Source organism: Pleurodeles waltl, chromosome 7 (genome assembly GCF_031143425.1).
Source record: "Pleurodeles waltl isolate 20211129_DDA chromosome 7, aPleWal1.hap1.20221129, whole genome shotgun sequence".
NCBI lineage: Eukaryota > Metazoa > Chordata > Amphibia > Caudata > Salamandridae > Pleurodeles > Pleurodeles waltl.
Window position 1 is genome coordinate 575291963 of NC_090446.1, and position 27055 is coordinate 575319017.

A 27055-nucleotide genomic window follows, 5' to 3' on the forward strand; every position below is an offset into this window, starting at 1 on the left:
CAGAAAAGTGGAGTGCATTGCCTTTGTGAAGCGAGGTATGTTCCTGCTCCTCGTCTCTGAGTCTCATGAAGGAACACCAAGATGGTGACATCTCTTAACCTGTGATAACGCTCATAAGGATGGCCAAGTCTTTTCATCGTGACGTGTAGCTGGGGAGTCTGAAGAAAGTTGAGGATGCTGTTGTGGCGGAACCCTCAGCGGAAAACTTGAACCAGCAAGAAGATTGGCCATAATCCTCTTTTGAGACATCAATCAGTAAATCTGCAAGCTCCGAAGGAGAAAAGAAACTATCCTCTGAGGTCTTTCAAGTGAAAGATAACCCAATGCTGAACTCCGGTGAAAAGCAAAAGGAAGGTGATACACCATCCAGGAAAATTAGAGAACAAAGGTAACATCCAAAGGATTTTTGTAGAAGCCCCTACTCCCCTTAAAAAAAATGCTTTAGTTAAACATACCTATAAATGAAGCAAGATAATGATAAGGATCACAAACTGAAAAAAATTGCCTGACACTTTTCGGGGCATGATAACATAGTGGAATCTTCAGAGTCTGAAAGGAACAGCTTCTATTTTCATTAAGTGCACATATTGTTTTAGGGGGGGATTCCTTGTTTTTCTTTTGCTCCAGGGTTACATTGCTTTGGGTGACATTTTCAGAGAAATTTATTTTTTTACTCTATTTTAGCTCACTAGTAAAACAAATACCCTATAAAATCTACAACTGAGAGTTGAAAATATACATTTTATAAATGGGGACCCAGGATCTTGCACTAGAGCAGAGGTATTGTACCTTCTATAAATATTAGTGAATGCAGGGCGAATAAACATTTGTTTAGTTGGACATTTAGTTAAGTGAGTCTTGGTCTTACCTTCACAGAAGAACATGTCCCAGACACGCAGCACTGAGGACCAGGGTAACGTGCGTGAGAAGATGCACATGAACCACTCCGTCATGTAGAGTATGGGATCAATCTTGTATTTCTTCAAGTGCCGGTATGCCATTGGCGATGCCCTGCGCAAGAGGGCAAAAAATATTTCCCCATCCAACTGAATTGCTTCCTGCGTAGACATGAGGAGAGGGGGTCAGGTCTTTCTCCTTCCTACAAGCACTGAGCATTACTTGCAAACACTTCACTGTAGCCAAATAACCACCTTTGAATATTAGTTCTTATGTTCAATGATGTGCAAGTTACACAACGTACTGAGAACTATACTCCTAACCCTCTTCTACAGACAGCCTTACACCTGGCTGTAGTCTCTCCCTACCGAGTACTTTAACTCCTGCTTCTCATGCCTTCTAACTCAAGATTACTAGGGCGATGGACAGGCATTTCTGAAAAGGAGGAGGCAGATATTCCATAAGGATATAGCTGTCTGACAAACACACATTGTTTCTACACTGGTTGATGATACAAAGTTTTGTGGTGGTTAAGAGCGTGCAAAGAAAAAAGGGCGGTCTCCCAAAACACGTTTTTCACCAATGCATTTTCTATAGGCTCTCTAACCAAACACAAGGAGAAAAAAGGTTAAACAGGTTTTACTTGAAATTTGGCAGAAATACAAATTATAGTCGCAGTACCTTTGTGGTATACTGCAATACGTGGCGATGATGAAACACAATATTACTAGTCAATCTAAGCCCTTGCAAAATAAAAAGGCAGCCATTTTATTTATATATCACACTTGTCTTTATTATGTATTATAATGTGAAATCTACATTACTACACTTTTTGTAATGTATAGTAAGACATGAGGCAGTTCAGCAATCTTAGTAGTGTTAGGAAAAAGTAGTTTTAATGATTTATATATTTTTTTAAACAGTTTACAGAGCATCGCGGTACTCTCTGGAAATTATCAAGATAGTACCTCGGCATTATTGAAATGTAAAACAAAAACAAATTATATATGAAAGCACCACTGCACTCTGCACCATTGAACACCCTGACTCCCTTAGCTCTGGTGCTGGGGTCTGGGAGTGAGAGCTGTCAAACCCTATGGATTAACGTAAAGTAATGAAAACTACTTTACATTAAAAACCACAGAAATTCACTGGAAAAACAAAAGGTTACAGGGATGTTATAGTTAGGCTCACATTTTAAACATACAAAACCTGCCATACATAGTTTTTTCGTCACAAATGCTACAAAAAACCAACGCAGCCAACAATGTTTATTGTCCACCAGGAACTCCAATACGGACAGAGTAGAATGACAGCACTCTTTTTGGGTCCAGGTGGAAGAGTCCCACCTCTTTTTTAGAAGGGAGAGGCACAGCAAAGACGGTAGGCAGGGCGATATTTTGACCCACATGAAAAGATGTCGCTACTTTTGGAAAAAAGGAGGCATGAGTTCTCAGACCCACTTTGCCTGGAAAGAATGGTGTATAGGGAGGGACCACAGACAGTCCTTGCAGTATGCTGACCATCCTAGCTGGTGTTCTGGTCACCAGAAAAAATGTTTTGAGGGTGAGTAAGCGGAGTGGACATTTGGGTAGAGACTTGAAGGACGAACACATTAGATGGGTCAAAACCAGATTTGGAGGGAATAGGTGTTGGAGTCCCTTCAGGAAATGAGTCACAACAGATGACTTTAACAAAGAAGGTTGGACCAGCAACCGCAAGAAAGCTTAAATGGCTGATAGATAACCTTTTACAGTGTCCGGAGCAGAGCCCTGCTAGGCCAGAGAAAGCATAAACAACAGAACTTATAGGGATAAGGGTGAAGAAAGTGTCAACATTCTTGGAGGCACACCATGTCGCAAACTTGTCCCAAAGGCAGCCATTTAGTCTTGGTGGAGGGACACCTGTCTGCCAGAATAACAATGCAGACTTCGGGGGGGGGGAAGCTGTCAACTGTCACTGTGCAACCTCCAAGCATGAAGCAGAAAGTACATAGGCTTGGATGTAGCATCCTGCCCTGCTTCTGACAAAGAGGATACTCCTGAAGGGGCAGCTTGATCAGAGGACTGATGCTCCTGTTCAGGAGTTCAGGATACCAAACTCCTTCCCTAATCCGGAGCCACAAGAATGACTTGAGCATGGGTCATTTCTGAACTTACTGAGAAATCTGGGCAGAATTGGTATTGGCTAAAAGGCATACAGGAGGCCTGCGCTCCACTTGAAACAAAAAGCATCTCCAAGCGAGAGCTCCCTTGGAAACTCCAGTGCACAGATCTGCTGACATTGCACATTCTCTGCAATGTCGAGCAGATCTAACCAAGGTTCTCCTCAATCGAGACTGTGCACCACCTCCGGTTTGACATCACTCATGATCTACTAGGCATCGATGGCCGAGTTTGTCCACTCTGACATTCAGAGACCCCACCAAGTGTTGAACCATCAGGGAAATGCCCTGACATTTCAGTCATGTCCAGGGAAGCAGGGCATCTTGACACAGGGTCCACGACCACACCCCATCATGTTTGTTGATGTACCACGCGGTGGTGGTGTTGCTGGCCAGCTCCAGAGTTCCCTTGAATGAAGGAACAAAGGCTCTCAATTACAGCCAGATCACCTGTAGCTGATGTGAAGCCAGGATTCTGCCAGATACCAGAGTCCTCCGATCTCCACCTATCCCATATGGACGCCACAGCCCACAAGTTACGCATCTGTCACTACTGTCATCTATGGTTAGACAGGTGTCTGCTACTGACCAAAATGCGGTCTGTTAACCACCACTGCAGGTCTTTTGCAGTTCCCTCCGAGATGTGGACTAGGACAGAGAGATCTTCCCGATGCTCAGTCCACTGGAACTCCAGGTCCGACTACAGAGCCTGAATATCCCAACTTCATGCATCACTAGCACGATGCTGGAAACCATGAGTTCCACCAGGCTCAGAGTCAGTCCCAATGAATTCCAGGATGGAGGCTGAAACATCAGAATCACAGCCCGTATATTGTGGACTTGAAGTTCAGGAGGATAGACACAAAACTGCACTGTGCCCAGAACCGCTACAACTGCAAATGGATGTTCTCACACAGATCAGAATTTTGAGATGTGCGTCAATTACCTCACTCTGCAGTTTACTACTCAAAGATTTCTTTTGTAATCTATCTGGACAAAATGATAAAAGATAAATGCAAAACATGCAGCAATATGTCTGACAAACACTGAATCCAAATGTCGGACTTCATCCTGAGCTAGGAAACTCACAGGAGGTTAATTATGCTACCCATTAAATATCCCACACTAAGGTAGCAGTGATTGCAGGGTGCACTAATTATCTCCTGAATTGTACATAACATGGGACCATGACCTTAGTCTCCAAATCGGTCTTTGTGCTCCTATCATGATGACACCCATACAGGTACACAGCTTACAATATGTTAGTCTCAATTTGGGGTCACCAATCCCGCCTAGTTTGCCCATTTTTCTATCTGCTGTAACTGCACAGCCTCTAATAGAACTACACCTGTGCCCTTTTACCTTTTAAAATGACAGAATATAAACAATAGAGGAGCGAGTGGCGCCTGGGATGGGTGAGAGAGTGGGTGAGAGAGTGAAGGGACCCATCTAGTCTGGCCATTTTCCTGCAATCACCAGATCTGTGTTTCCTCTTGCACTATGTTTACATCCTAGTGGATAGCTAAACAGATAAAATCATGCAATACTGATGATATACAAAAACCACAACTCACCCAATATGTCAAGTGCCCCACCTACTATAACCTTGTGGACCATGGTTAGGCAGGCATTTAGAACCTGGTGGACAGTCAACAAATGTGCCACTGGATGCAATCCAAGGGCCTCTGCCACTTAGACAAAGAGTATTAGTCCTATTTAGAGATCTCGATCTGCTGGACTGGGATTTCAGTGCTGTATGGGCAGCTGTTGAAGCAGCACCTCTTGAGAGAACTACAGGCTTGCTCTGCGGGTACCATTTTTAAAGCACCCACTGGGCAAACTTCTTTGTATTACGAAAATAAACACTCAGAGCGGAAGCATGCTTACTTAATACAAATCAAATATGGCCTGACGCGCAGGGAGTTTTCTCCCTGCATTTGAATGCCATGCTATGTTTTCCCTATCTGTATCCACCACGCCTCGGATAGGGTAAATGAGTAATGGTAGCCCCACCCTTTATAGGATGGGACAGCCAACACTGTAAATTGGCAAGCCCTGAGCAGATGGGCTGTCACAGCAGACGGTTAACAGCAAAGCCAGTGGATGCTCCAATGGTGTAAACACTGCCCTTCCCCCAATTCGATGAAAGAGGGAACAAATAGTTTGGCAGGGCCGAAGCACCACAGCTATACTGATGCTGCTGTTCCCCTAAACTCTTAGTTTTCACCTCTGTCTTTGTTCCCGGTGCTTTGGTGCCACGAAGGCCCCAGTGCCCTTTCCAGTACCAACATAAGACACCCATTGTTAAATAAAACACCAAATATAATCCAAGAGCACAACAGGATGGATGTAGTTTAAGTATATCTGATGGAGGTCAGGTGAAGAGAACGATAAGTTACTTACCTGCAATCTAAGTTCTCTCCCAGGGGATCCCCATCAATAAACAAGCACTGAATATTCCCGCCCACGTGCGGGGACCCCAGAGTATATATAAAACACACATGTATATAAATAATTTGTATATGTTGAAAAAAGCTAAAAAATCTGTCTTTTTGTTCTGTTTTTCTTTAATAATCATCAAAATAAAACTCAAGCATCTCTGTAAAGCAGAAAAGAGGAATAAAGTGTAAAAGCATCCTTTACTGAGGAGAAAACTGTAATGAAATGTAAAAGCATTGTTAGCCAATAGGCTGCATCCAAAATATCGTAGCAGAACAAAAACTGGCCCGTGCCTTCCACGACCTCCAGTATCCCATAATGCCCCAGAGGTAAGAGTGAGGGGACAGCTGAGTGACAGTTAGGTCAGTTATTTTTTCCGGCTCCTTCATTAAGGATCCTGGAGCGTTGAGCTCTCATTTTCTGGTCTTTCTGCCAGGAAATTACTTCTTTAACTTGCTCTTTAAGACTTTACTCTACATCTTTCTACTTTGAGTGGAGTTAGACAATTTTCTGACAGGAATGTTTTTTCTTCCTGTTATAATATGCCATCCCTTTTTGTCAAGTGCCCTTCCTGTGGCAAAAAGAAGGAACAGGTCGACCCTCAGTCTGCATCTTGTGTTTGCCTGACACTCATCATCCTGAGCCTGGCAGACACTGCCAGCACCTTTAAAAAATAATTTTGAAAGATAGAGAAAATATTTGTTTTCATGGCTTGCAAGGGAGGGGAAAGGCAATCTCAGAGGTAATAAGATTTACCTCTCTTCATAAAAAGGTCTCTAAGGAAAGAAGTGCAGAAACCATGAAAAACAATGTGCAGGTAGGGAAATACCTATCTGCTCACCATCGGCATTGAGACCGACATCAACAGTTCCAGCACCGGCATCATCACATCAACAATGTCAACCAACATCCAGAGACTCAACACCAGAGGATCCTCCGTAGAGGACAAAACACATAATGACAGTTGTACATTGCCAATCGTCGACACGTAGAGTAGACAAGTCTCTATTGACGGTTATTTACCGTTTGACGTCCAGCCAGCACCTTTGTGTTAAGACTCTGTCGTGGGCGCATCGCAGCCCATCAACGTTGAAGCAACTCCCAAAGGTGAAGACTGACAACTACACACCACCCATCATTGGCGTCAAGGTAATCTGGTTCTCTGTCGGTGGCAGCCAGGTGCTGTTCGACATCGAGACATAATTCCCCTGTGGCATCTCAACTGACGTCAAGACATCACTCAAAATCGAGACATGGCCGATCACGATCTCAGTCAATGTCGATACACAGTCGTATGACGTCTAAGTACCACTCTCCAGGTGACGACTTCATCTACGAGGCCTCTATCGACTCAATAACTCAAAGGACGTCCAGACACGGTTCTCGACCTACTACCAAGACCATAGAAAGTAGACCTTTGCCTGCATCTTCAAGAGTTTCCTTACGGTCATCTACAACACAACAGTTGTCTCCTATTAATGTGTCACCAAGATTGCTGTAAAGCCTTTGTCAGGGCCTGGCACAACACAGTCAGGACTCACAGTATTGTCAAATGTATATGCCTATACGCACCCCGCACTTTCCTCCAGGCCACCGTCACTAACTCCTCAAACTGAAAAGGCTGTGCATAGGACAGCACCTGGGTCACCAATTCACTCCAGGGTACCCAGGGCTGCTAATACTACCCAGTCACGCACAAGAAGTAGATCACGACACAGGTCTAGAGCATGATAATCTCTCCTACCAGGAGATCTCATCGCTCTAGATCACGTCATATAAAGCACAGATCTCCTTCCTGGTCTTCTACAACATCTTCTATAAGAGACTATTCACCTACCCTGATAAGACGCTCCACCTGAGAAGAGTATCCCTGATGGATGATATTAACACCTTTAATGAAGTGTTGGTGAAAGGAGCTAACAAACAAAAAATTGACATCCCAGAACCCACTACATTGTGTCATTTTTTAGACTCTGCACCATCGGTCCTCTTCCAGGTAACTCTTCCCCCTGAGCCAGAACTTCTACAGTGAGTAATGGACATTTTCCTCACTCCAGCATCTTTACGTGCGGCTCCAGCAAGAATTCTAAAGAAATATAAGGCCCCAGACCAGGATCCTTTATTTCTTAGAGCCGGTTCCCCAAAAGACTCAGTCATCTTCGCTGCCGCCAGGAAGACACATTCTGTTGCTTCTTCATCATCTGTACCCACAGATAAAGAAAGTAAACACCTCGACTCTCTGGGGAGAAAAATATGTGGCACATCAGCCTCCTTTATGAAGGTATCTAGCGCATCGGCACTTTTGGGGACATACAACGGGTTTCTCTGGGATTCCCTATCCAGATTTGCTGAAAAACTACCCAGGGAGCATAGGCAAAACTTTCAAGAAATCCTACAAGAAGGAGGCCTAGCAGCTAATCAAATAATTAGGGCGGACAGCACAGACTTAGCGGCTCATGGTTATGCCTATGGAATATGTGCCAGACGTTCATCTTGGGTTCGCCTAACTGCTTTCAAACCTGAGGCACAACAGCAAATAATGAACCTCCCGTTCACAGGCAATTCTTTATTTGGGTCTGACATAGATGATAAGATAGCCAAAATGAAGACAGAATTGGATACGCTTAAGGCAGTAGGTCTTGATAAATGTAAAGACTTCCGCACAAGGTTCAGACTTTACGACCGGGGCACCTACCATCAAAGGGTTCAAACCCCTCACTGGAACCCAAGGCAACAATGACAAGGTATACCCCCAATACCAATCCTGTACACCAACAAGGGTACGAGGAACTAGCAGACAAACTGCAGCTACGTCCAAAATGACAGGAAAACAATGAGATGTTGCTTCCCCCAATTTTTTCATCCACTCTGGTAGGGAAAAGTACCAGCAATCATCTGCACGAGTGGTGCTCTATAACCAAAGACATATGGCTTCTCAATATTGTAGAAAATGAATATATTCGCTATGCTTCTAATCTCATCCGCCATTGCTACCACCATCAAAAACACATAGGCCCTCATTACGAGCCTGGCGGTCTGTGACCGCCAGGCTCGCGGTTGGCGGGAGCACCGCCGACAGCCCGGCGGTGCCCCGCAGGGCATTCTGACCGCGGCGCTTTGGCCGCGGTCAGTGCAGGAAAACCGGCGGTCTCCCGCCGGTTTTCCGCTGCCCGTTGGAATCCTCCAAGGCGGCTGCAGGGGCCCCCGTAAGAGGGCCCCTAAATGTATTTCACTGTCTGCTGCGCAGACAGTGAAATACGCGACGGGTGCAACTGCACCCGTCGCACAGCTTCCACTCCGCCGGCTCGATTCCGAGCCGGCTTCATCGTGGAAGCCTCTTTCCTGCTGGGCTGGCGGGCGGCCTGAAGGCGGCCGCCTGCCAGCCCAGCGGGAATGTCAGAATTACCGCCGCGGTCTTTTGACCGCGGAACAGTAACCTGACGGCGGGACTCAGCTACTCCTAAAAAATAAAGTTCCCACTTTACTTTAAAAAAGAGCTATTGAAGACGCCCCACCTTCCCAAAAGGGACAAGGGGTGTACACCTGTTACTTTCTTGTGAAGAAAAACGGTCCAAAGAAAGACTTCAAACCCATCTATTCACAGTCGGATCCAGGCACTACTAGTACAGAGTATTAGCCTTTGGTCTGAAGTAAGCTCCTTGTATGTTCTCCAAGTGCATGCCAGTAATGGCAGCACACCTGCGGAGGAAAAAGATTTTCATTTACCCGTATCTCGACGATTGGCTTGTGAAAAGCTTATTTCCAACTCGGACAATGCAACACTATCAAACCTATTTGCAAACCCTCCAATAGCTCGGTCTTCAAGCCAATCTAGAAAAATCCAGAGACTCCAACCCAAAGGCTACATTACTTAGGGGCAACAACAAATACAAATCTCGCAGAAGTGTATCCTTCAGAGGAGACACTATTAGCAAAAGCGCAGAAGTGTCACAAGATTCTTCACACCCTGACTGCCAGACAAATAGCTTCACTCCTGGGGTCCATGGCATCCTACATTTTCATTGCTCCAGATGCCAGATTACATATGAGACCACTACAAGAGAATATGGAGGATCAACTGAGCCAATCTGCAGACAAATTGGACAACAGTCTAACTGTCACCAGCAGCAAGAAACTCACTGTGGTGGCGGACTCACCAACAGCATTTGTTAACAGGAGCCTCGTTCCATCAGGACATTCCTACTCAGACAGTAACGGATGCATCTATTTAGGGCTGGGGAGCTCATATGGGCTCCATCCAAACTCAGGGCTTGTGGCGGGCAAAGAACAGCAATACCACATCAACTTGCTGATGCTGCGTTCAGTACTTCTAGTCCTCAAGTCTTTTTACCCATCAATACAGGACAGGTCTCTCCTGGTCCAAACAGACAACACAACCATAATGTCCTATCTGAACAAGCAGGGTGGCACTCGATCTCGGCCCGTAGCTCGATAAGCACAGACCATCTGAAACTTACTGACAGCGAGAAAGGTGTCGATCATAGCGATTCACCTTCTGGGAGTCCACAGCACATGAGCAGACTTTCTCACTGACTTGCACAACTGGGTTCTCCACAACGATGTTGTGCAAGACAACTTCCAAGAATGGGGGTATTCTCAAATAGACCTGTTTGTCAACAAAAACAGCAAAAAATGCTGAGACTTTGCATCCAGGTCAAAGAGGAGTGCCCTAATGAAAAACTAGCCAGGGACATTTCGTACGCTTTTCCACCTACTCCTCTGATTCCCAAAGTCAACAAGCTCCAGAGCCAGGACCAGGCTAATAGCCCCAGAATGGCCCCGCCTATAATGGTACACGGACCTCCTCCACTACCACAAAAACACAGAGAGACTGCTGTGCAGACCGGATTGCCTTCACAAGCTTGAGGGGAAGATACTCTACCCCAACCTTCCCTTGTTGAGCTTGACGGCATGGCTCCTGAATTTCTGCAACATGGCAATCTAGGTCTTTCGCAGGAGTCCATGGACATTGTCAAGGAGTCGAAAAGACCTTCAACACAGGGTTCCTATTCATTCAAGTGGGAATTGTTTTATATACAGTCTATCCAGAATGACTCCTCTAATTCTGGGTCAGGAGGGTCTCATTCTACCCTACCTCCCTTCTCCTAGCAAAATCAGGTTTGTAGTTCTTGTCGATTAAGGTACATCTTGCAGCTATTACGGCTTATCGAAAATCACCCTCAGACATTATTCTTTCGAATGTCTGTTGTTAAAGATTTTCTAGGGGGCTTAAGAAAAGTTTTCCCTCCTGTTAATTCACCTTCTCCTTCTTGGGAACTGAATGTCGTTCTATCCTAGCTCACGGGTCCCTCTTGTGAATCGATACATAAAGCTTCTCTGCAACATCTTACATGGAAGACAGATGTTCTTGTTGCTATCACTTCAGAAAGCAGAGTTAGCAGTATTCAGGCTCTCTGTCCTAAACAGAGGAGTAATGAGGACCCACCCTGGTTTCGTGCCCAAGATGGTATTTGACTTCCACATTAATCAGACAATCTCACTTCCAACATTCTTTCCTAAGCCATCTACACCAGCGGAAAGTGCTTTGCATTCTTTAGATCTGAAAAGAGTACTAAAATTTTATTTAGATAACACTCAGACAGTATCTGATAACTTTAGTATCAGATACTGTCTGATCTGATACTAAAGATATCATCTGTTATTATTTGTTTGTGAACTATGGTCTTATGAAAACAGGTATCGCTGCCTCTAAAACCATTTCCAGATGGATAGTTTCCTGTATTGTATTTGCCTAACAGTTAGCTAACAAACATTTGACTGCCAGGCCCAAAGTCCACTCTACAAGGGGCAAGGCAGCAACAACAGCCCTTTTGAAAAAATTTCCCATCGGCAAAATCCGCAAAGCGGCGACACGGAGATCGGTACATACTTTAAGAAGACATTGCTGTCTAGATTCAGATACTAAGACAGGCATCCAAGTAGGACATGCCTCCTTATGTAATCATTTTAAATAAACAGGGCAATTGCTTTTTGCTTACTCTTGCTTTGTCCGCAGAGGTGTGGGGTGGGTTTGCTACTCTATTCAGTGCTTATGACTATTGATGAGGATCCCCTGGAAGATGAGGATAAGTTACTCACCTGTAATCCTAGTTCTCTTCTAGGGGAATCCTCAAAGTCATAAGCAACCCGCCCACCTCCCCAGTCGATGTTCTCATTCAGCAGTTAATACTTAGTGGTGTTCTGTTCTTCATGTCACTGTAAAAAAGAATTGACCTAACTGTCATTCAACTGTCACCTCACTCTATCCTCTGGGGCCTGATGGGATATTAGAGGTCCTGGAAGCCTTTAAGGCACAGTGCCAGTTTTTGTTCTGCTATGTTATTTTGGATGCAGTCTATTGGCTAGCAATGCCTTTACATTTCATTACAGTTTTCTCTTCAATGATGCTTTACAATTTTATGCCTCTCTTTCCTGCTTTACAGAGATGCTTGAGTTTGATTTGAATGATTATTAAAGAAAAATGTTACAAAAATACAGCATTTGTTAGCCTTTTTCAACAGACTGCATGAATGTGTGGACACATTTATATATGAGCATATATGGACTACAATTCTATGTATAATTTTATGTTTACATATACAAATAATGTATATACATGTGTGTTTTATATATGCTCCAGGGTCCCCGCACATGGGTGGGAATATTCAGTGCTTATAACTATTGATGGGGATTTCCTGGAAGAGATACATGGCTGCAACCTTTCCACCTCTGTATGTAAACCGGTCACTTTTGTATGTTAGAAAAATATCCTAATTAGCAAAAGATCAATTTGTATGTAGAAACATATATCAGACTTTGAAAGAACCACATAAATGTGAACAACTCAATAAACACAGATCGACTGTTACTGCTACTAAGACTTCTTTAGTTTCAAATTTTATTTTTCAGGGCTCAAACCCATCAGTGGATCTTTTCCATGTAGTCTCCAGTCTCAACAAGCTGCCCTGTCTCAAAATGACTACTTCCCCTCACAAGCTGATTGTGACAATTTGACCTTTTTTTCTATGAGAAGATCAAGAGATCAAGGCCATTTGGAATTCTACCGCCTAGCTTCCAGTTTCAATGTGTCATACTGCAGGATTTCAAGCCTTCACTCTTTTTGCCACTCCTAATAGCTCTCCCAATGCTAGAGGGAGAGCAGCGGATTTCTGCTTTGCTTACCTCTCTAAACGTGGGACCTCCTGATAAAGTATGTCCAGTTAGGACTCTAAAACTGTTACAACTGCTTTTAGCATCATCCTTAACAAGTTTAATCTTTGACTGTCCATGTTGATTGGAAGAAAAGGGTCATCAAACCCCTTTTAAAGAAGTCAAACTTGATCACAGGGAAGAAGCTTAACTACAGGGTCACCTTTTGCAGGCAGTGAATAAAACTGGTGATGAGCTCAGGCTCAACGGCTTTCAAAACATCGTCAAGAGCCAGTTACTAGACACCACCAAGATGAGCTTAAGGCTCTGTTTAGGGACTGTGGCTGTTCTTACAGCTGTATTAAAAGATGCCAGGCAAGCGTACAATCATGGCATTTACACCTGCCTCATCCCACTGTTGAAGTGGTGTCATCCTGTTACTGCCAAATGAGGAGCTTGAGAAAAACCTTTTCATTCTATGCCACTTCAAACTTAGGGCCAGGTGTATCATTCTTTACAATAGTGATTAACTAATTGTGATTTTTTTGCAAATCGCAATTAAGTAACCGCTACTGGAATGTATGAAACTCCAGGAGTTTCATAGTGCGATTTGCAAGGGCTCGCAAATGGACCTACCTCATTAATATTAATGAGGTAGGTCGCAATTTGAAAACCTTTGCGAATGGCTGCAATCAAAGGGATGGTGGCCTGCTGGGCTCAGCAGACCACCATGTCCGTGATTGCTTTTCAATAAAGTAATCTTTTTTTTTTTTTTTTTAAATGCAGCCTGTTTTCCTTAAGGGCAAACGGAATGCGTTTAAAAATGAAAAGTTGTCTTTCAGTTTCTAAGAGTAGGCAGTGGTCCGTGGGACCACTGTCTGCTATTAAAAAACGTTTTTGCATCCATGGGGACCCCTTCCACTTTGCGAATAGGTTACCACCAATCTGAAATTGGTGGTAACTACGATTGTTATGCGACCGCATTCACGGTCACAAAGCAATCATACATAGCTCTGCGATTCGGTATTAGGAAGGGACGCCCTTGACACGCCCCTTCCTAATACCGAATCGGTACATAGTCACAAATCCAATTTGCGATTCAGTAACAAGTTACTGAATCGCAAATTGGACTTGTTACATACCAAAATGCATTTTTTGCGATGCTGTAAATGTTTCTGTAATTCCTAAATTGAACTATGCCCATGCCTGCTACACAGGTCCTCCTGAGTCAGTTTTCTACAAGTTTCAAGGGATACAAAATATGGCAGCGTGACTTATCATGAATGTCAGGAAACGTGATAGATTGTCAAAGGCTCATCATAAGCTGCACTGGTAACCAGTTTCAAGAGTGGTCCATTATAAGGCACTCTAATTTCCCCACAGACCCTATTATGGAACAGGTCCATGCTGCTTGTGGGTTTGCTTCCAAGTTTAAGCGATTCCTTCCTTTTGGCTCTTCACTCCTGCGATCTCTATAGTTTTAGTAGCAAAATGCTTGAGAAGCCTCATTTTAATGTCATACTAAATGGATCAGTCCAAAGCAGCAGAACTCTGATATTGTGCATAAGGGGTTACCAATGCAAAAGCACTGCACAACAGAAACACTAATATGTGTACTACTTGTTCCAGTACTACACCGAAAAATTGGTAACAATGTTGTCTGCCTGATGTCTCTATTGTGCTATTTAAGTGATTCAATGTCTCTACCCAAACCATGTTAATTGTTATAATTACTATAGACAGTTAGGAACAACCATTAAAGAGAATCTGGTCATTCTCCTCAAATAAATTGTCGAGAAATGTTTAACAATTGTTGCATTTCACAATGCATAATGCTTCTGTAGGATTTGAAAACAACATTGATATTTTAGTGTATTCCACACTACGTGTACTGAGGGCTTCAGAAAAGAATTGAAAGAATGGCTTTTAATATAGCATTTGCTATTGAGGAGCATGAATTTTGTTTCCTTTGGGGTAATCTCTTTTCAGGACATTGTCTATCAGCCACACATTCTATATGTTCTGGAGCTTGAATGAATATTAATATTATTTGCATGCTGGAACATAATTCTTTGCAGTTATTTCAAGGCAATTACTTTTTGCAAGCTGTTTACGCCTGGTGGCTTCCTAAATTAATGCAGTTCAGGTATTTCATATGAGAACTGCTGAATGTGAGGTGCTAAGAACAATTATTTGTTATGATTTCGGACAGTGCACTTTCCTGGCAGAGTAATTAATTGGCTGCAATACATTCAACAGATGACCCACATGTATTCAATCTCAGTAGGTCTGGAAGATGCAACAGGCATCAAATCAATGACTTGCCACTCACAAATCAGGTGTGTTAACCCACTACGCTCAATATCCTGACACGTGTACATGTTCGCGGCCTCCAACAAGCATATCCTCTCACATCCCGATGAGCAGAGTTAAAATGTACTTTGTTCAATAGTCAGAATGAAGCATCTCACTGAATCTGGAATTAAAAATATTTAATGAGCTCGCTGTCATTTCACACAAGAGATTTTCAGAGACTTGGCAAAAAGGACTGTTGTCTTGAAAAACACTTGTGAAAATGGTGCTAAAGTGCTTTGTAACTACACGTGTAGAAGCTGCTTTTTAGTGGTTAATTAATTTCCCTTTTTAAATCTCTGCCTATAAACACTGTTAAAGCTACTAAAACATGTTTGTTGTAACATTACAGTGGGTTTGACCATTATGTTTTTTAAAAAACACAATTGAACACTGTTCTCTTGTATTGGCTCTAAGGATATCTCTGCCCCACAGTTTTAAGGGTTTGCCCCGCCTCCAGTGATTATCCTTTTAGCTTTCTTCTCTCCTCCTTCTACACCTGGGATAATTCAGGGCTAGTTGTGCCCATCTGTAGAAAATACTCTCAGTATTCGCCAATGGAATTGTAGGTGTTCTCGTGTCACTATCTCTACAATCTGGAAAAGCAGTTTAAGGTTCTGCCACACAAAGTCCACCTACCCCAAGTGGAACAAACAGAGGACTCAGCCTCAATAGCCTTTCAGGGACGAGGCATTCTTGGTAATATCATGCCTTTTTAGGTTCAGCATAGGTGCGCTCACACGCTGCTCTGATCGTCATGTTGTAGTCTATTCTATGGCCTTTAACCACGCCCAGCTTACGCCCATCACTTTAATTCCTTCCTGTCCCTGCCTTTCCAAATTCCCTTGATGTCATTGGTAAATGCTTTGTGTTTGTCTCGCCTTGCAGACGGACCCTGTTACATGGATTATTGAAAGATTGGCTTTATATTTTTGTGTGTGGACACTACTTTTTTCTTTTGTCTCGCTGCTTTGCTTCCCCCAATCCCCACAAAGGCACCTTGCCACCACCGATGCCACAGCAAGCGCTTTACAATATCACAAGTCATTTGTCTGCGGGGCAATCTGCAAGGGTATTGCGCAGATGTGTTTTTTTTTTTTAAACTTACTTGGCGCATGTAAATTACAAAGCGTTGATGGTGCTTGGCGGAGCGAGGGCGCGTGTTTCTTTTGCCTTGGATTGTTTACTTAGTTTCCTGCTGGTGTTCTGCTATTATTAGCAATGAGTCTTATCTGCGCCCCTCCCCCAGACACCTGATGCCCCACAAAGGCACACTGTCACCACCGATGCCACGGCAAACACTTCACAATATCACAAGTGATTTGTCCGCAGGTCGCTCGGAGAGGGCACTGTACGGAAATATTTTTTTTAAAACTTGCTTAGCATGTGTAAAATTACAAGGCGCTGGTGGTGTGTGGCACAGCGGGGGCACTTGGCCTGTCTTTGCTCAGTGGATTACTTAGTGGCAAGGTGGTGGCACGCTGGACGACTGATGTCACCAGTGTCTGTAGTACCAGCTGTCGGGGACTTCCCAGGGCAGACGGGGAGGCAAATGCGCTCTCTAGAATGCAGATGTCATGAGCCTTGCGCTACTGGCAAGAATGTTGCACACACAGTTGAAGGACATGGCACTCGTAAAAAGAGCGCAAGGCAGTATGTTGTATAGCGCTTCATGCCTCCATTTAATCTGCTTCTAAGTGCTTCCCTTTTCAGCACACAAGGATAATGTGCTCCATGGTCAAACACTTATAATGTCCCAAAGGCAAGACCTACTGGCTATGCCAAAGCTAGTTTCAAATTGCATATGTTGACCTGCATTCAACATCCATCCTCCCATCTGAAATGTGTCGAAGCACATCCTGCTTCATTTTCTTCCTCCCCACGAACCTCAGATATGCCTCCCCGCAAAGTGAAACTCAGTTCACGTGTGTGGTACATTGAACTCTTTTTCCACCATTGTACCCCGCCTCAGGACCCACAAGGGCTTTGAAATGGAGCTGTTAGAATGCAGGTTCCCACTATCCTAGTGTACCCTTTGACATTAAAAACTGTGGGTACTCCACTGTTAAAAAGGAATGCATTCCATTGAGAAGAGCTAGCACTTTCCCCTTTACATTAAAGTACAGGTACTCGGTACCTGCCTATTTACTGTGCCCTTAACCACCCAAAACACGTGAACAGCCTCCCTTACCACGCCCCCTCCCCCCGTTCTCTGCACCCCAGTCTGTTCTGATGCATTTGCAATGGGCGTCGCCTCGGTGGGGGCATCTGCTTTGTCCCTGTACTCAGTATCTGTGTTTGTGACGGCCAGTGCAGTGAAGCTTTGTCTGCATACCCCGTCCCATGTCTGCAAGCTGTGAGGCATTGCACTGTCTGCTCCAGTGACTCCAGTGTTGCCCCTGAGCTGCAGAGCCCCTGTACAGACCGACTGAAGCGATGCAGAATTAAATGCAATTTGACAGACACTATAGGGCATCAGTTTCAGTGATTTATGCAGTATACGCAGCGCTTTTCATTGCAAATCCAGATTCGGCAACGAAGCATAACGCCAAAGCAGCCCTGGTATTAGCTCAGATGTCACACTTGCCCCTTGAGGCACTGTGACTGCACACTGCTGCTTATGACAAGCTGCAGTGCTACTCATGAATGCTGTCTGGACAGCAGTGCATTGCGTCTGATTTAGTGTCCAGTGCACTGCTCCACAAGTGAAACGCGACTGTTGCTCATTTCCTCCCTCTCTGATGCATGTTCATGTTAGGCCTGGGTTCTTCTGGTTATTTGAGTTACTGATGGGGGTCTGTGAACTTTTAAGGAGCTACCTCATTATTAAACTTGACGTGTCTGCTGCCTTCCTCAGTCAGAATATGTATTCTCTGCATTCACCAGTTACTTAATCTTGCATTCTCTACTGTTAGGTATTTTTTTCTGCCACCATATTATTCTTGTCTCCCCTCCCTCATAACCTATTTCCCATTTTCTGGTTCTCCAGCGCCGCAAGGTCATATGAACGGCAATAACGCTATGTAAATATCATCACTCCACTACGTACAAAAACAAAAGTAAAAAAATAAATTAAAAAAAGCCATTTTCAAAGCCAAGAGCTTCAACTTTCACAAATGCAGGACCAATTGCATTGCAACTGCTTGTTTGCTTTTGTCATTAGACCGTAGAGCCGAATTTAAAAATATGACTGTCTTCTGTTTCCCTGACTAAATCATGATCGTTTATTGCAATGTCCAATCTTTTACCGCCACCTAGTGGAACTTGGGAGAAACTGATATCTGTATAGAAATCCACTAGAAGCGCTCCTCACATGATGGTGCTTCCCGCTTTCAAGTCACCAACCTGACAGTGAAGAAGACAAAGAGGGTAGAGCCAGGTACAGACAGATATGTTACTGCCTATGAAAGAGGGCCGCTGATGGCATCTACCGTTGTGAAGCGGAACGGAAGAGAATTCGGTCAAAATAGGATCGCACCCCTTGCATTGCAGGAAAGCACAAAGTCCCACAACTCTCTAACCTTTGCAGATGAAAACTCCGTCTCCGATGTCAATGAAGCTTTAGGTAGTGCAGCAGGAGACTGACATGTCTAAAACGTCTTCTGCAGCACCAATTGCCCAGCTGTCAGGTGCCATATTAACAAGCATTGCAAAGTCAGTAAATATCTCCTTTTCCGACCCACAGGGCTTGCCAGTTTTTTTAAAAAAAAATTTAAGCAAAATGGTCTTTAAGGATGCTATGCAGCGCAAGCAGAAAGAGAAAAGTAAAGAAAATGATGAGTGCATACCCATGATGACGGCATGCAACCGTATTAATTAATGCGTCACCATTCATGCGCGCACCTACTTAATGACGCAGACAACACTCGCAGTCCCTCATGGGGCAGAACCTGCAGTATGTGCTGCACTTGTTTAACACATGCGCATAACAGTGGTGTGGCTAAAAGCATCATACAAACCCCTAGGATGGCCTGGAGAAGAGGGGCGACGAGACATTATATTTTCTTTCTCCCTCTCGGGGCACAGTTAACGGCTGCAAATCACTCTTTTGTTACATAAGCTACCCTCAGCAAGCTAGCTATCCAGGGAGTGTTTTAGCCCATTGGCAGCAGATGTTCGTATTCTATGCCACCCCACCCACTGGGCTATTTAACTCGTAACACAAACAGAAAGCCAGCAGCTACATTTTATTTTCCATTTCACAATTAGACGCGTTGGCTGCCAATTATTTTTTTCCAGACAGTAACTTGCTGTATTGTGGAGTTTGTAACTTTGCTATTAACCTTTCGTTACTGACTCAAAACCCCAGCTTGCGAACTGTCGTTGGCTATAACTGGCTGGATAGGTGTACATGACATGGGAAAAATGTATCAGTAGTGTTTTAAAATTTTACAAAGTTGCCTACTCCACTTCAAAAAATGTTTGTTTGAAACGTAGTATCGGCACAAGCTTTTCCTGCTTCCCATTTCTGGACAGGTACAAATCGGACAGAAGCAGCAGTTTAAGCTTCACTGATTCAGAACAGGGACAGCGTGGCAGTAGCAAAGCAAGCTTCCTTCTCTCACAGAAGGCATAAGTGCTTTACTGCACATTTCTTACAATTTCTGCAGGGCAGAGCCGTACAAGATTTCATTGCTCACAGAGCATCTACACAAAGCGTAAGGGACAAGTAGGTTACAGACAGGTCACCAGAGCGGGGGCCTAACTCAATGAGAAGTACGTATAGGGGAAGAATGAGTGAAAATGCAAGTTCTGGCACCATTCTCATTCAAGTGTTCATTCACATCGGCACCCTGAGCTGTTTCTTTAGTTTTTCATGTATTGAGAAATTTCAGTAATCAAGTAGGTCATTGTTATTTGGCGTCGCCTCACCGCAGTCCAAATGACTGTGCTCTAGAAAGACAGGCTCTGTATTTCCAGCCTTGGCGATGCACGGTAAAGAATGTTGAGAGCCGCCAGTGACAGGCAGCATTTTGTTTGTTTTTACTACTTATCCAAGATGGCACATTTACGAAAGCGGAAAGGCCCAGCTGCAATTGAAAACTGCCAGGCGCTCCAAATTAGTCTAGGAAAATAAAATTGAGTATAAAGAACGGTAGGGGAGCAAAGAAAGTATGGTTGGGTGGAGTGAGTGGTTGGAACCGATTGGAATTTTTGGAGGGGGGGGGGACACTGATCAATTGGAGTGGGCATGTGAGGGCATGGGACTGGAAAAACAGCATAGGAGGCAAGAGCAAGTGGGAAAGGGTGTACACATGTGGGAGGGCAATTTGAGGGTGGAGAGCAGCACATTCAGGAGAGAACAAGAAAGAACATGCACTCTTCATAGAGTGGTTAAAGTTAAAAGTAGTTCCCTAAATATGGTTAATGGGAGGCTAGAAGTCAGATGACTAAAAGAATGCCAAAGAGGGTATATACTCCAGGGGAGAGAGAAACAGGAGCAAGAGAACAAAGGCAAGCCATAGATAAGAGGCGAGTACATGAGAGTAATAACCTAATTGGAAACAGTGGCCGGGCTCTAATATATACCCAACAATATGTCTTTCGCAACTGGTAGGTGAGATCTAGCAATTTATTTTACAAACTACAAGACAGGCTGCCATGAAATGTGCAAAAATATGAAGTATTCAAGTGCTGACTGCTTTCAAAAGTTAGATTTTTGGTTGCAAACAATCTGGCAGTAACGGGTGCAAAACAATTTTGTAGGTTTCCCTTGAAACGACATTCCAGAACTAGTACCACCTTACAGTAACTCTTTAAAATAATATATTGCTAGCAGCACAAAGCTATAAATGCTTCTATCAATTAAAGCCTACACCGACTCCCAAGCAGCATTTACGTTTGCTGATTAACCAACTGCACACATTTAGACTTCTTCCTGGTAGTAGACACCCTAAAGAGAAGCCATGATTCTTTTTAGATGTCTGTCCCTTTTTTCGCTTCACAGTACAGAAGAACCCCGCGCCCCAACCCAATTGTTCCTTTTCAGCCGTTTTGTTTAGCAAAAAGTATGAGAACTGTTTTAGTAAAATGAAATAAGTTTGGGAATGTTGTTGCCAATGAACCCCACCCACTTCGACCACTGGAGCTCAGAAAAACAAGTGCAGAACTCCAACAGAGCTCTTCACACTTCTTCTGAATGTTTCTTTGCTCTTGCGCCTCTTAGCCCACGCCACCACGAAAGCTTCACCTATAAAAGATGCAGAGGGAGGGGTAGGAAAAGGACATTTCCATCGGTCTGTCCTAGGACTGACTGAGTCGGTACTGAAAACAAGTTAAAAAGGCCTTCCCCGTGAGCTATGTATAAATACCAACAAGAAAACAAATATATTTCCATATGTATTTATGTATACACAATTATCAACATGGAAACAGGAAGCCTTCCTTGTAACTAATCTCCAGATCCCAGAAGTAGTGACTGAAGGATATCGTTTTGGAATACGCCTTTCATTCACCGTAATCTCAATGCCTCCCATTCTTTCACCTTGCACATGGTTCCAGCCACAAAGTGTTTTTAAATAAGAGAAAGGCGAAGAGTAACCCCTTAATAACTAGGTTACAAAAGAAAACAATCTAAATAAACATTGCAACCAGATAATCTTGAACAGAGGGCCAGGTAGTATTAAAAAAAAAAAAAAAACCAATAAGAAAGGACGAACAATCTAAGCATACCACAAAGTTTTGCATCCCTCAAAAGTGAAAAAAGTTAACAGCCACCAAAAAAGCAAGCATTAGCAAAGCCAATGGGTCTTGCTTTGTAACACAAGTGTCAACTAAAGCACTGTCCTAAAGAAGGGTATCTAGAAACTGTGCATTTCAATCATTATTTCAATCTTCATAAATGGAATGTTTTTTTTGCAAATACGTTTCAATCTGGAAACTGAACAGAAATTAAAAAGAATAAGGATGTGCCAGAATTTAAAGTAAAATACTGAGTGTGATAAGTTAAAGCAAAAGATTTATAAGGCCTAATTTAGTTTCAACAGGGCTCCAATTTGCAATAAATGCACAATCATTTCGTTTTTTGCTACTGCTATCAGGGAACGGGTGAGTGGGCCTCCATGAGAAGAGACATCTCCTTTACAGTCATGCTAAGTAGACCAATATTCCTCAAATGCTGGGGCGCAGGATTTGAGACCTGAACAGTACACAAGAGAGGGTGCAAGAAAATACACATACTTCGATGAGGTACTGAAAGAAAAAAGCCTAGGCAAAGCCAACAGGTCTCGCCTTTGGCACCTTTTTGCTTTGCTAATGCTTTTTGGTGAAACTATACGGAACTGGTAAAAAGCAAGTCGTTTTGCAAAAGGAAAAAAGTGCACTATGATGTGATGCAAGCATAGTGTGTATACTGCATCATTCAGTAGGTGCATGCATGTTTGTGCCTACTGAGTGGACCTTTTTCTTTCCGTATTTACAAATCCAAGATGGCAGATGCCACTTGGATCGGTAAATGAAAAACATATGTTTAGCTGTGCAAAAGTTTTTTTTTTCTTAAAGAAAGTGAAGCAGCCCAAAAGCAAATAGTAGTTGCAGACCCTCCAAAAAAGTATACATTTTGTTTTTTAGTTTCCACAAGTGGTGGGGGAGGTAATGAAGAAATGAGTGGGGGTGAACAAGTGCAGTAGCCAGCCTTCACTGAGCACCAGTGGTCAAAAGTGCATTAAAAAAAAGTATGGGGACTATGATGCGGTGCGCAGTGGGGGCTGGGTGTGGGAGCGTGGTCAAAGGCATGGCTAAAAAACAATGTTCTGTAACTTTTTTTGATCTTTCATCTTCATGTAACTACATATAAAAATAACGCACAGCTAACTTATGTTAGCCAGTGGGAAATGTACCACTGCACATTATTAAACCTCTATTAGTTAATGCACTGTACCAGAGAGCAAGAGACCAGCATCCTGGTTGGTGCAGAATAGTGACTTGTGCATGTTTAGTGCTACAAGGTCACAGTCTGTGACAGAAAGCATTATGAACCTGTAGAACAAGTTACTTACCTTCGGTAACGAGGTATCTGGTAGAGACTCTATCTAGCTTCAGATTCCTTACCTTAGAATTCCCTGTCGTCAGCTTCGAATCCGGAGTTTTTTTCTGAGCAGTACCATGCGCGTGCGCTGTCGAGCGTCGTCGTTCGGATCCATGTGTGTCGACCAGCTCTGCGTGCGTCGTCAGCGTCGTTGGAGCCGTTTATGATGTCACGGTTGTCTATATAGACGCCGTCTCGGCGCACGTACATCAGTTCTTTTCCACAACTTCCAACCAGAAGCGCAGTCATGGAAGAACCAACAATTATGGATTTTACCTCTTTGACTGTCTGAACAAAAAATTCTTTCATGCCTTTAAGAAAGGCAAAAATGCCAAATGATATATATACATATGTATATATATACATATGTATATATACACATACATACATACATATATATATATATATATATATATATATATATATATATAAAAATATCCGTAGAGCGGGAGGCTTGGGTGGGTGTAAGGAATCTACAGCTAGATAGAGTCTCTACCAGATACCTCGTTACCGAAGGTAAGTAACTTGTTCATCTGATAGAGACTTCTAGCTGCAGCTTCCTTACCTTAGAATAGATACCCAAGCTATAACCCCTGGCGGTGGGTCTGAAGGAGATTTTTACACTAGGAAGTCCTGCAAAACAGACCGGGCAAAATGCCCCTCTCTTCTGACCTGGCTATCCAGGCAGCAGTGTTTTGCAAACATGTGCAAAGAAGCAGACATTGCAGCCTGACAGATGTCCACCACCAGTACGCCACATGCTAACGCAGTGGTAGCAGCTTTCCCCCTAGTAGAATGAGCTCTCAAGCCCTCGGGAGGCTGCTCCTTTGCCAAAGCGTAGCAGATCTTTATACAGAGAACGACCCAGCGCGAAATGGATCGTTTCTGCACCGCGCGACCCTTCTTTGCACCAACGTACCCCAAAGAGTTGGTTGTCCACCTGGAACTCTTTAGTGCGGTCAAGGTAGAACAATAACGCTCTTTTTGGGTCCAGCCGATGGAGACGCTCCTCTTCCTTAGGGGGATGCAGTGGTGCAAAGAAGGTGGGCAGGGTGATATTTTGACCCAGATGGAAAGTGGTCACCACCTTGGGGAGGAAAGTGGCACAAGTTCTTAACACTACCTTTTCAGGATATATCATGAGATAAGGTGGCTTTGAAGATAAAGCCTGCAGCTCACTCACTCTCCTGGCAGATGTAATTGCCACCAAAAAGGCTGTTTTAATAGTGAGCAGCCGGAGAGGACATTTATGCAAGGGCTCAAAGGAGGCACACATAAGGAAGGTAAGAATCAAATTAAGATCCCACTGGGGCATAACGAAAGGCACAGGCGGGAACAGATGCACAAGCCCTTTCAAAAACCTCTGTACTATAGGTGATTTAAACAGAGATGGTTGATCGGGCAACTAAGAAAAGCCGATAAGGCTGCAAGATAGCCCTTGAGAGTCCCCAAGGAGGAACCCTGCCAGGCAAGAGACAATATAAACAAAAGGATGTTAGACAGAGAAGAAGAAAGAGGATCAATAGACCCCTCTGTACAATATGAAACAAAGCGTTTCCAACGGCAGGCGTAGATCGACTTAGTAGAGGGACGCCTGGCTGCCAGAATGACATCACAGACCGCGGGAGGGAGGTCATAAACCATCAACTGTCGCCGCTCCACGCATGAAGGTGCAGAGTTGACAGGTTCGGGTGGGGAACCTTCCCCTGCGACAGGAGATCCTCCCGAAGAGGCAGCCTGATTGGAGGACCAATGCTCATTTTGAGAAGCTCTCGATACCAAACTCTCTATGCCCAATCCGGAGCCACTAGGATTACTTGGGCCCGGTCGTTCTTGATTTTCTTGAGAACTCTGGGCAGAAGTGGTATAGGCGGAAAGACGTACAGGAGGCCTGAACTCCACTCACGATGAAAAGCATCGCCTAGCGACAGCCCCCTTGGAAACTTCAACGGGCAAAACTGCTGTCATTGCACGTTCTCTACGGAGGCGCACAGATCTAACCAAGACTCTCCCCACCGCTGAAAGAGTCCTTGCGATACTGCACTGTGTCCAGAACAGCTCAGATGAAAGTGAGCTTCTGAGAGGGAGTCAGGTGTGACTTCGGCACATTTATAGTGAACCCCAGCGAATGCAGGAGGTCCGCCGTCGTCTGGAGGTGGGTGACGACGAGAGCCTGGGGTGTAGAAGCCTTCAACAGCTAATTGTCCAGGTAGGGGAAGACTGAAATCCCTGACCTGCGCAGATGAGCTGCCGCCACCGCCATCACCTTTGTGAACACCCGAGGGGCACTGGTGAGACCGAAAGGAAGCACGGTAAACCGAAAGTGCTCGTGGCCTACCTTGAACTGCAGGTAACACCTGTGGGCTGGCAGGATAGGAATGTGGAAATACGCATCCTGCAAATCCAACGCTACCATCCAGTCTCCTTGGTCTAGGGCAGACAAAACCTGAGCAAGAGTGAGCATCTTGAATTTCTCCTTTTTGAGGAAGAGATTGACGTCCCTTAAATCCAAGATAGGGCGAAGGCCTTTGTTCTTTTTGGGAATCAGAAAGTAGCGGGAATAACAACCACTGCCTACTTCTGATATCGGGACTCTTTCTATGGCTCCGTTGGCCAAGAGAGCCGTAACTTCCTCACGGAGCAAAGTCAGATGGTCCTCCATCAGCCATTCCTTTGTCGGAGGGATAGGAGGGAATGGCTGGAAGGGAAGAGAGTAGCCCTTCCGTATGATCTGCAGGACCCACTTGTCCGTGGTGATGGAAAGCCAGTGAGGGAGATGAAAACGAAGCCTCCCTCCAACTGTAACTACGTGATCCCGCTGAACCATACTAGGAGGGCATGGGCGCAGTGGAGGGGGGGGGCTGTGTGGCAGCCGACCTCTGGCCAGACCCTCTGGGTCTGATGGTACCACGACCACGTCCTCTTCCTGGATGCTGTGAAGCCTGAGGACGGTGGCTAAACTGTGGCTGGCCTAGTACCACGCCCCTTCCGAAGCCTCGAAAGGGGTGAAAAGACAGACTGCTGTCGTGCTGGCGCTGAAAGGCCCAAGGATCTGGCCGTGGCTCGAGAATCCTTGAACCTCTCAAGCGCGGAGTCTGTCTTTTCGCCAAAAAGGCAAGAGCCAGCAAAAAGCATGCCCATCAAGCTGGACTGGACATCCCCTGAGAAACCAGTAGAACGTAGCCAGGCGTGGCGACGTAGGGCCACTGATGATGAAATCGCTCTGCCCAGCGAGTCGGTCGTGTCCAAACCACACCAGATCGTAAACTTGGCTGCATCTCTCCCATCCTTGACAACCTGGGTGAGAGTGTCCCGTACGCCCTCCGGGACCTGGGGCAGCACTTGTGCCACTGTATCCCATAAAGTATGGGAATAACGGCCCAATAGGCAAGAGGTGTTTACGAACCTCAATGCCAGGCTGGTGGAAGAAAACATCTTCCCAAGCTGATCCAGCCTCTTGGATTCCCTATCTGGGGGAGTGGAAGGGAAGGCCCCACGGGAAGTAGAGGCTTGGACAACCAAGCTCTCAGGAGTGGGGTGTTGTGTCAGGAAACTAGGGTCGCTCGGAGCGGGCCTATGGCGGCGGCCGACCGTCCTATTCACAGGAGCCCCTGTGCTGGGTTTGGACCATGTACCCAGAAGGACGTCTGTAAGAGCCTCATTGAAGGGCAACATCGGCTCTGATGTTGTCACCCCCCGGATGAAGCACTTCTGACAGGATATTTGTCCTGACTGGCACCGTAGGCAAATCTAGGTCCGAGACCTCAGCTGCCCTACACACCACCAAAGTGAAAGAAGCACCCTCCTCCGTAGCCACATTAGGAGGAGAGAGCATAACAGTATCTGGAGACGTGTCCAGTCCACTGGCCTCCCCTAGATCCTCATACCAGTCCTGTTGTAATCCACATTCTAAAGGGTCCTCAGACCCCTCCCATTCCTCTCCTGCGTCTGGCTGATCTAAATAATGCTCAGACAATGATATGGGCCGAATTGGCTCGGTCGAAGTC

General features: G+C 44.7%; 1 protein-coding gene across 1 annotated transcript in view; it reads right to left on the reverse strand.

Annotated features, from left to right (window-relative positions):
• TBC1D10B (TBC1 domain family member 10B) overlaps nucleotides 1-27055 on the reverse strand; it is a 255385-nt gene that overhangs the window by 19951 nt on the left and 208379 nt on the right. The window contains exon 7 of the mRNA XM_069244376.1: nucleotides 869-1058. Coding sequence (XP_069100477.1) covers nucleotides 869-1058 — 190 coding nt within the window. The remainder of the gene's footprint in view (nucleotides 1-868; nucleotides 1059-27055) is intronic.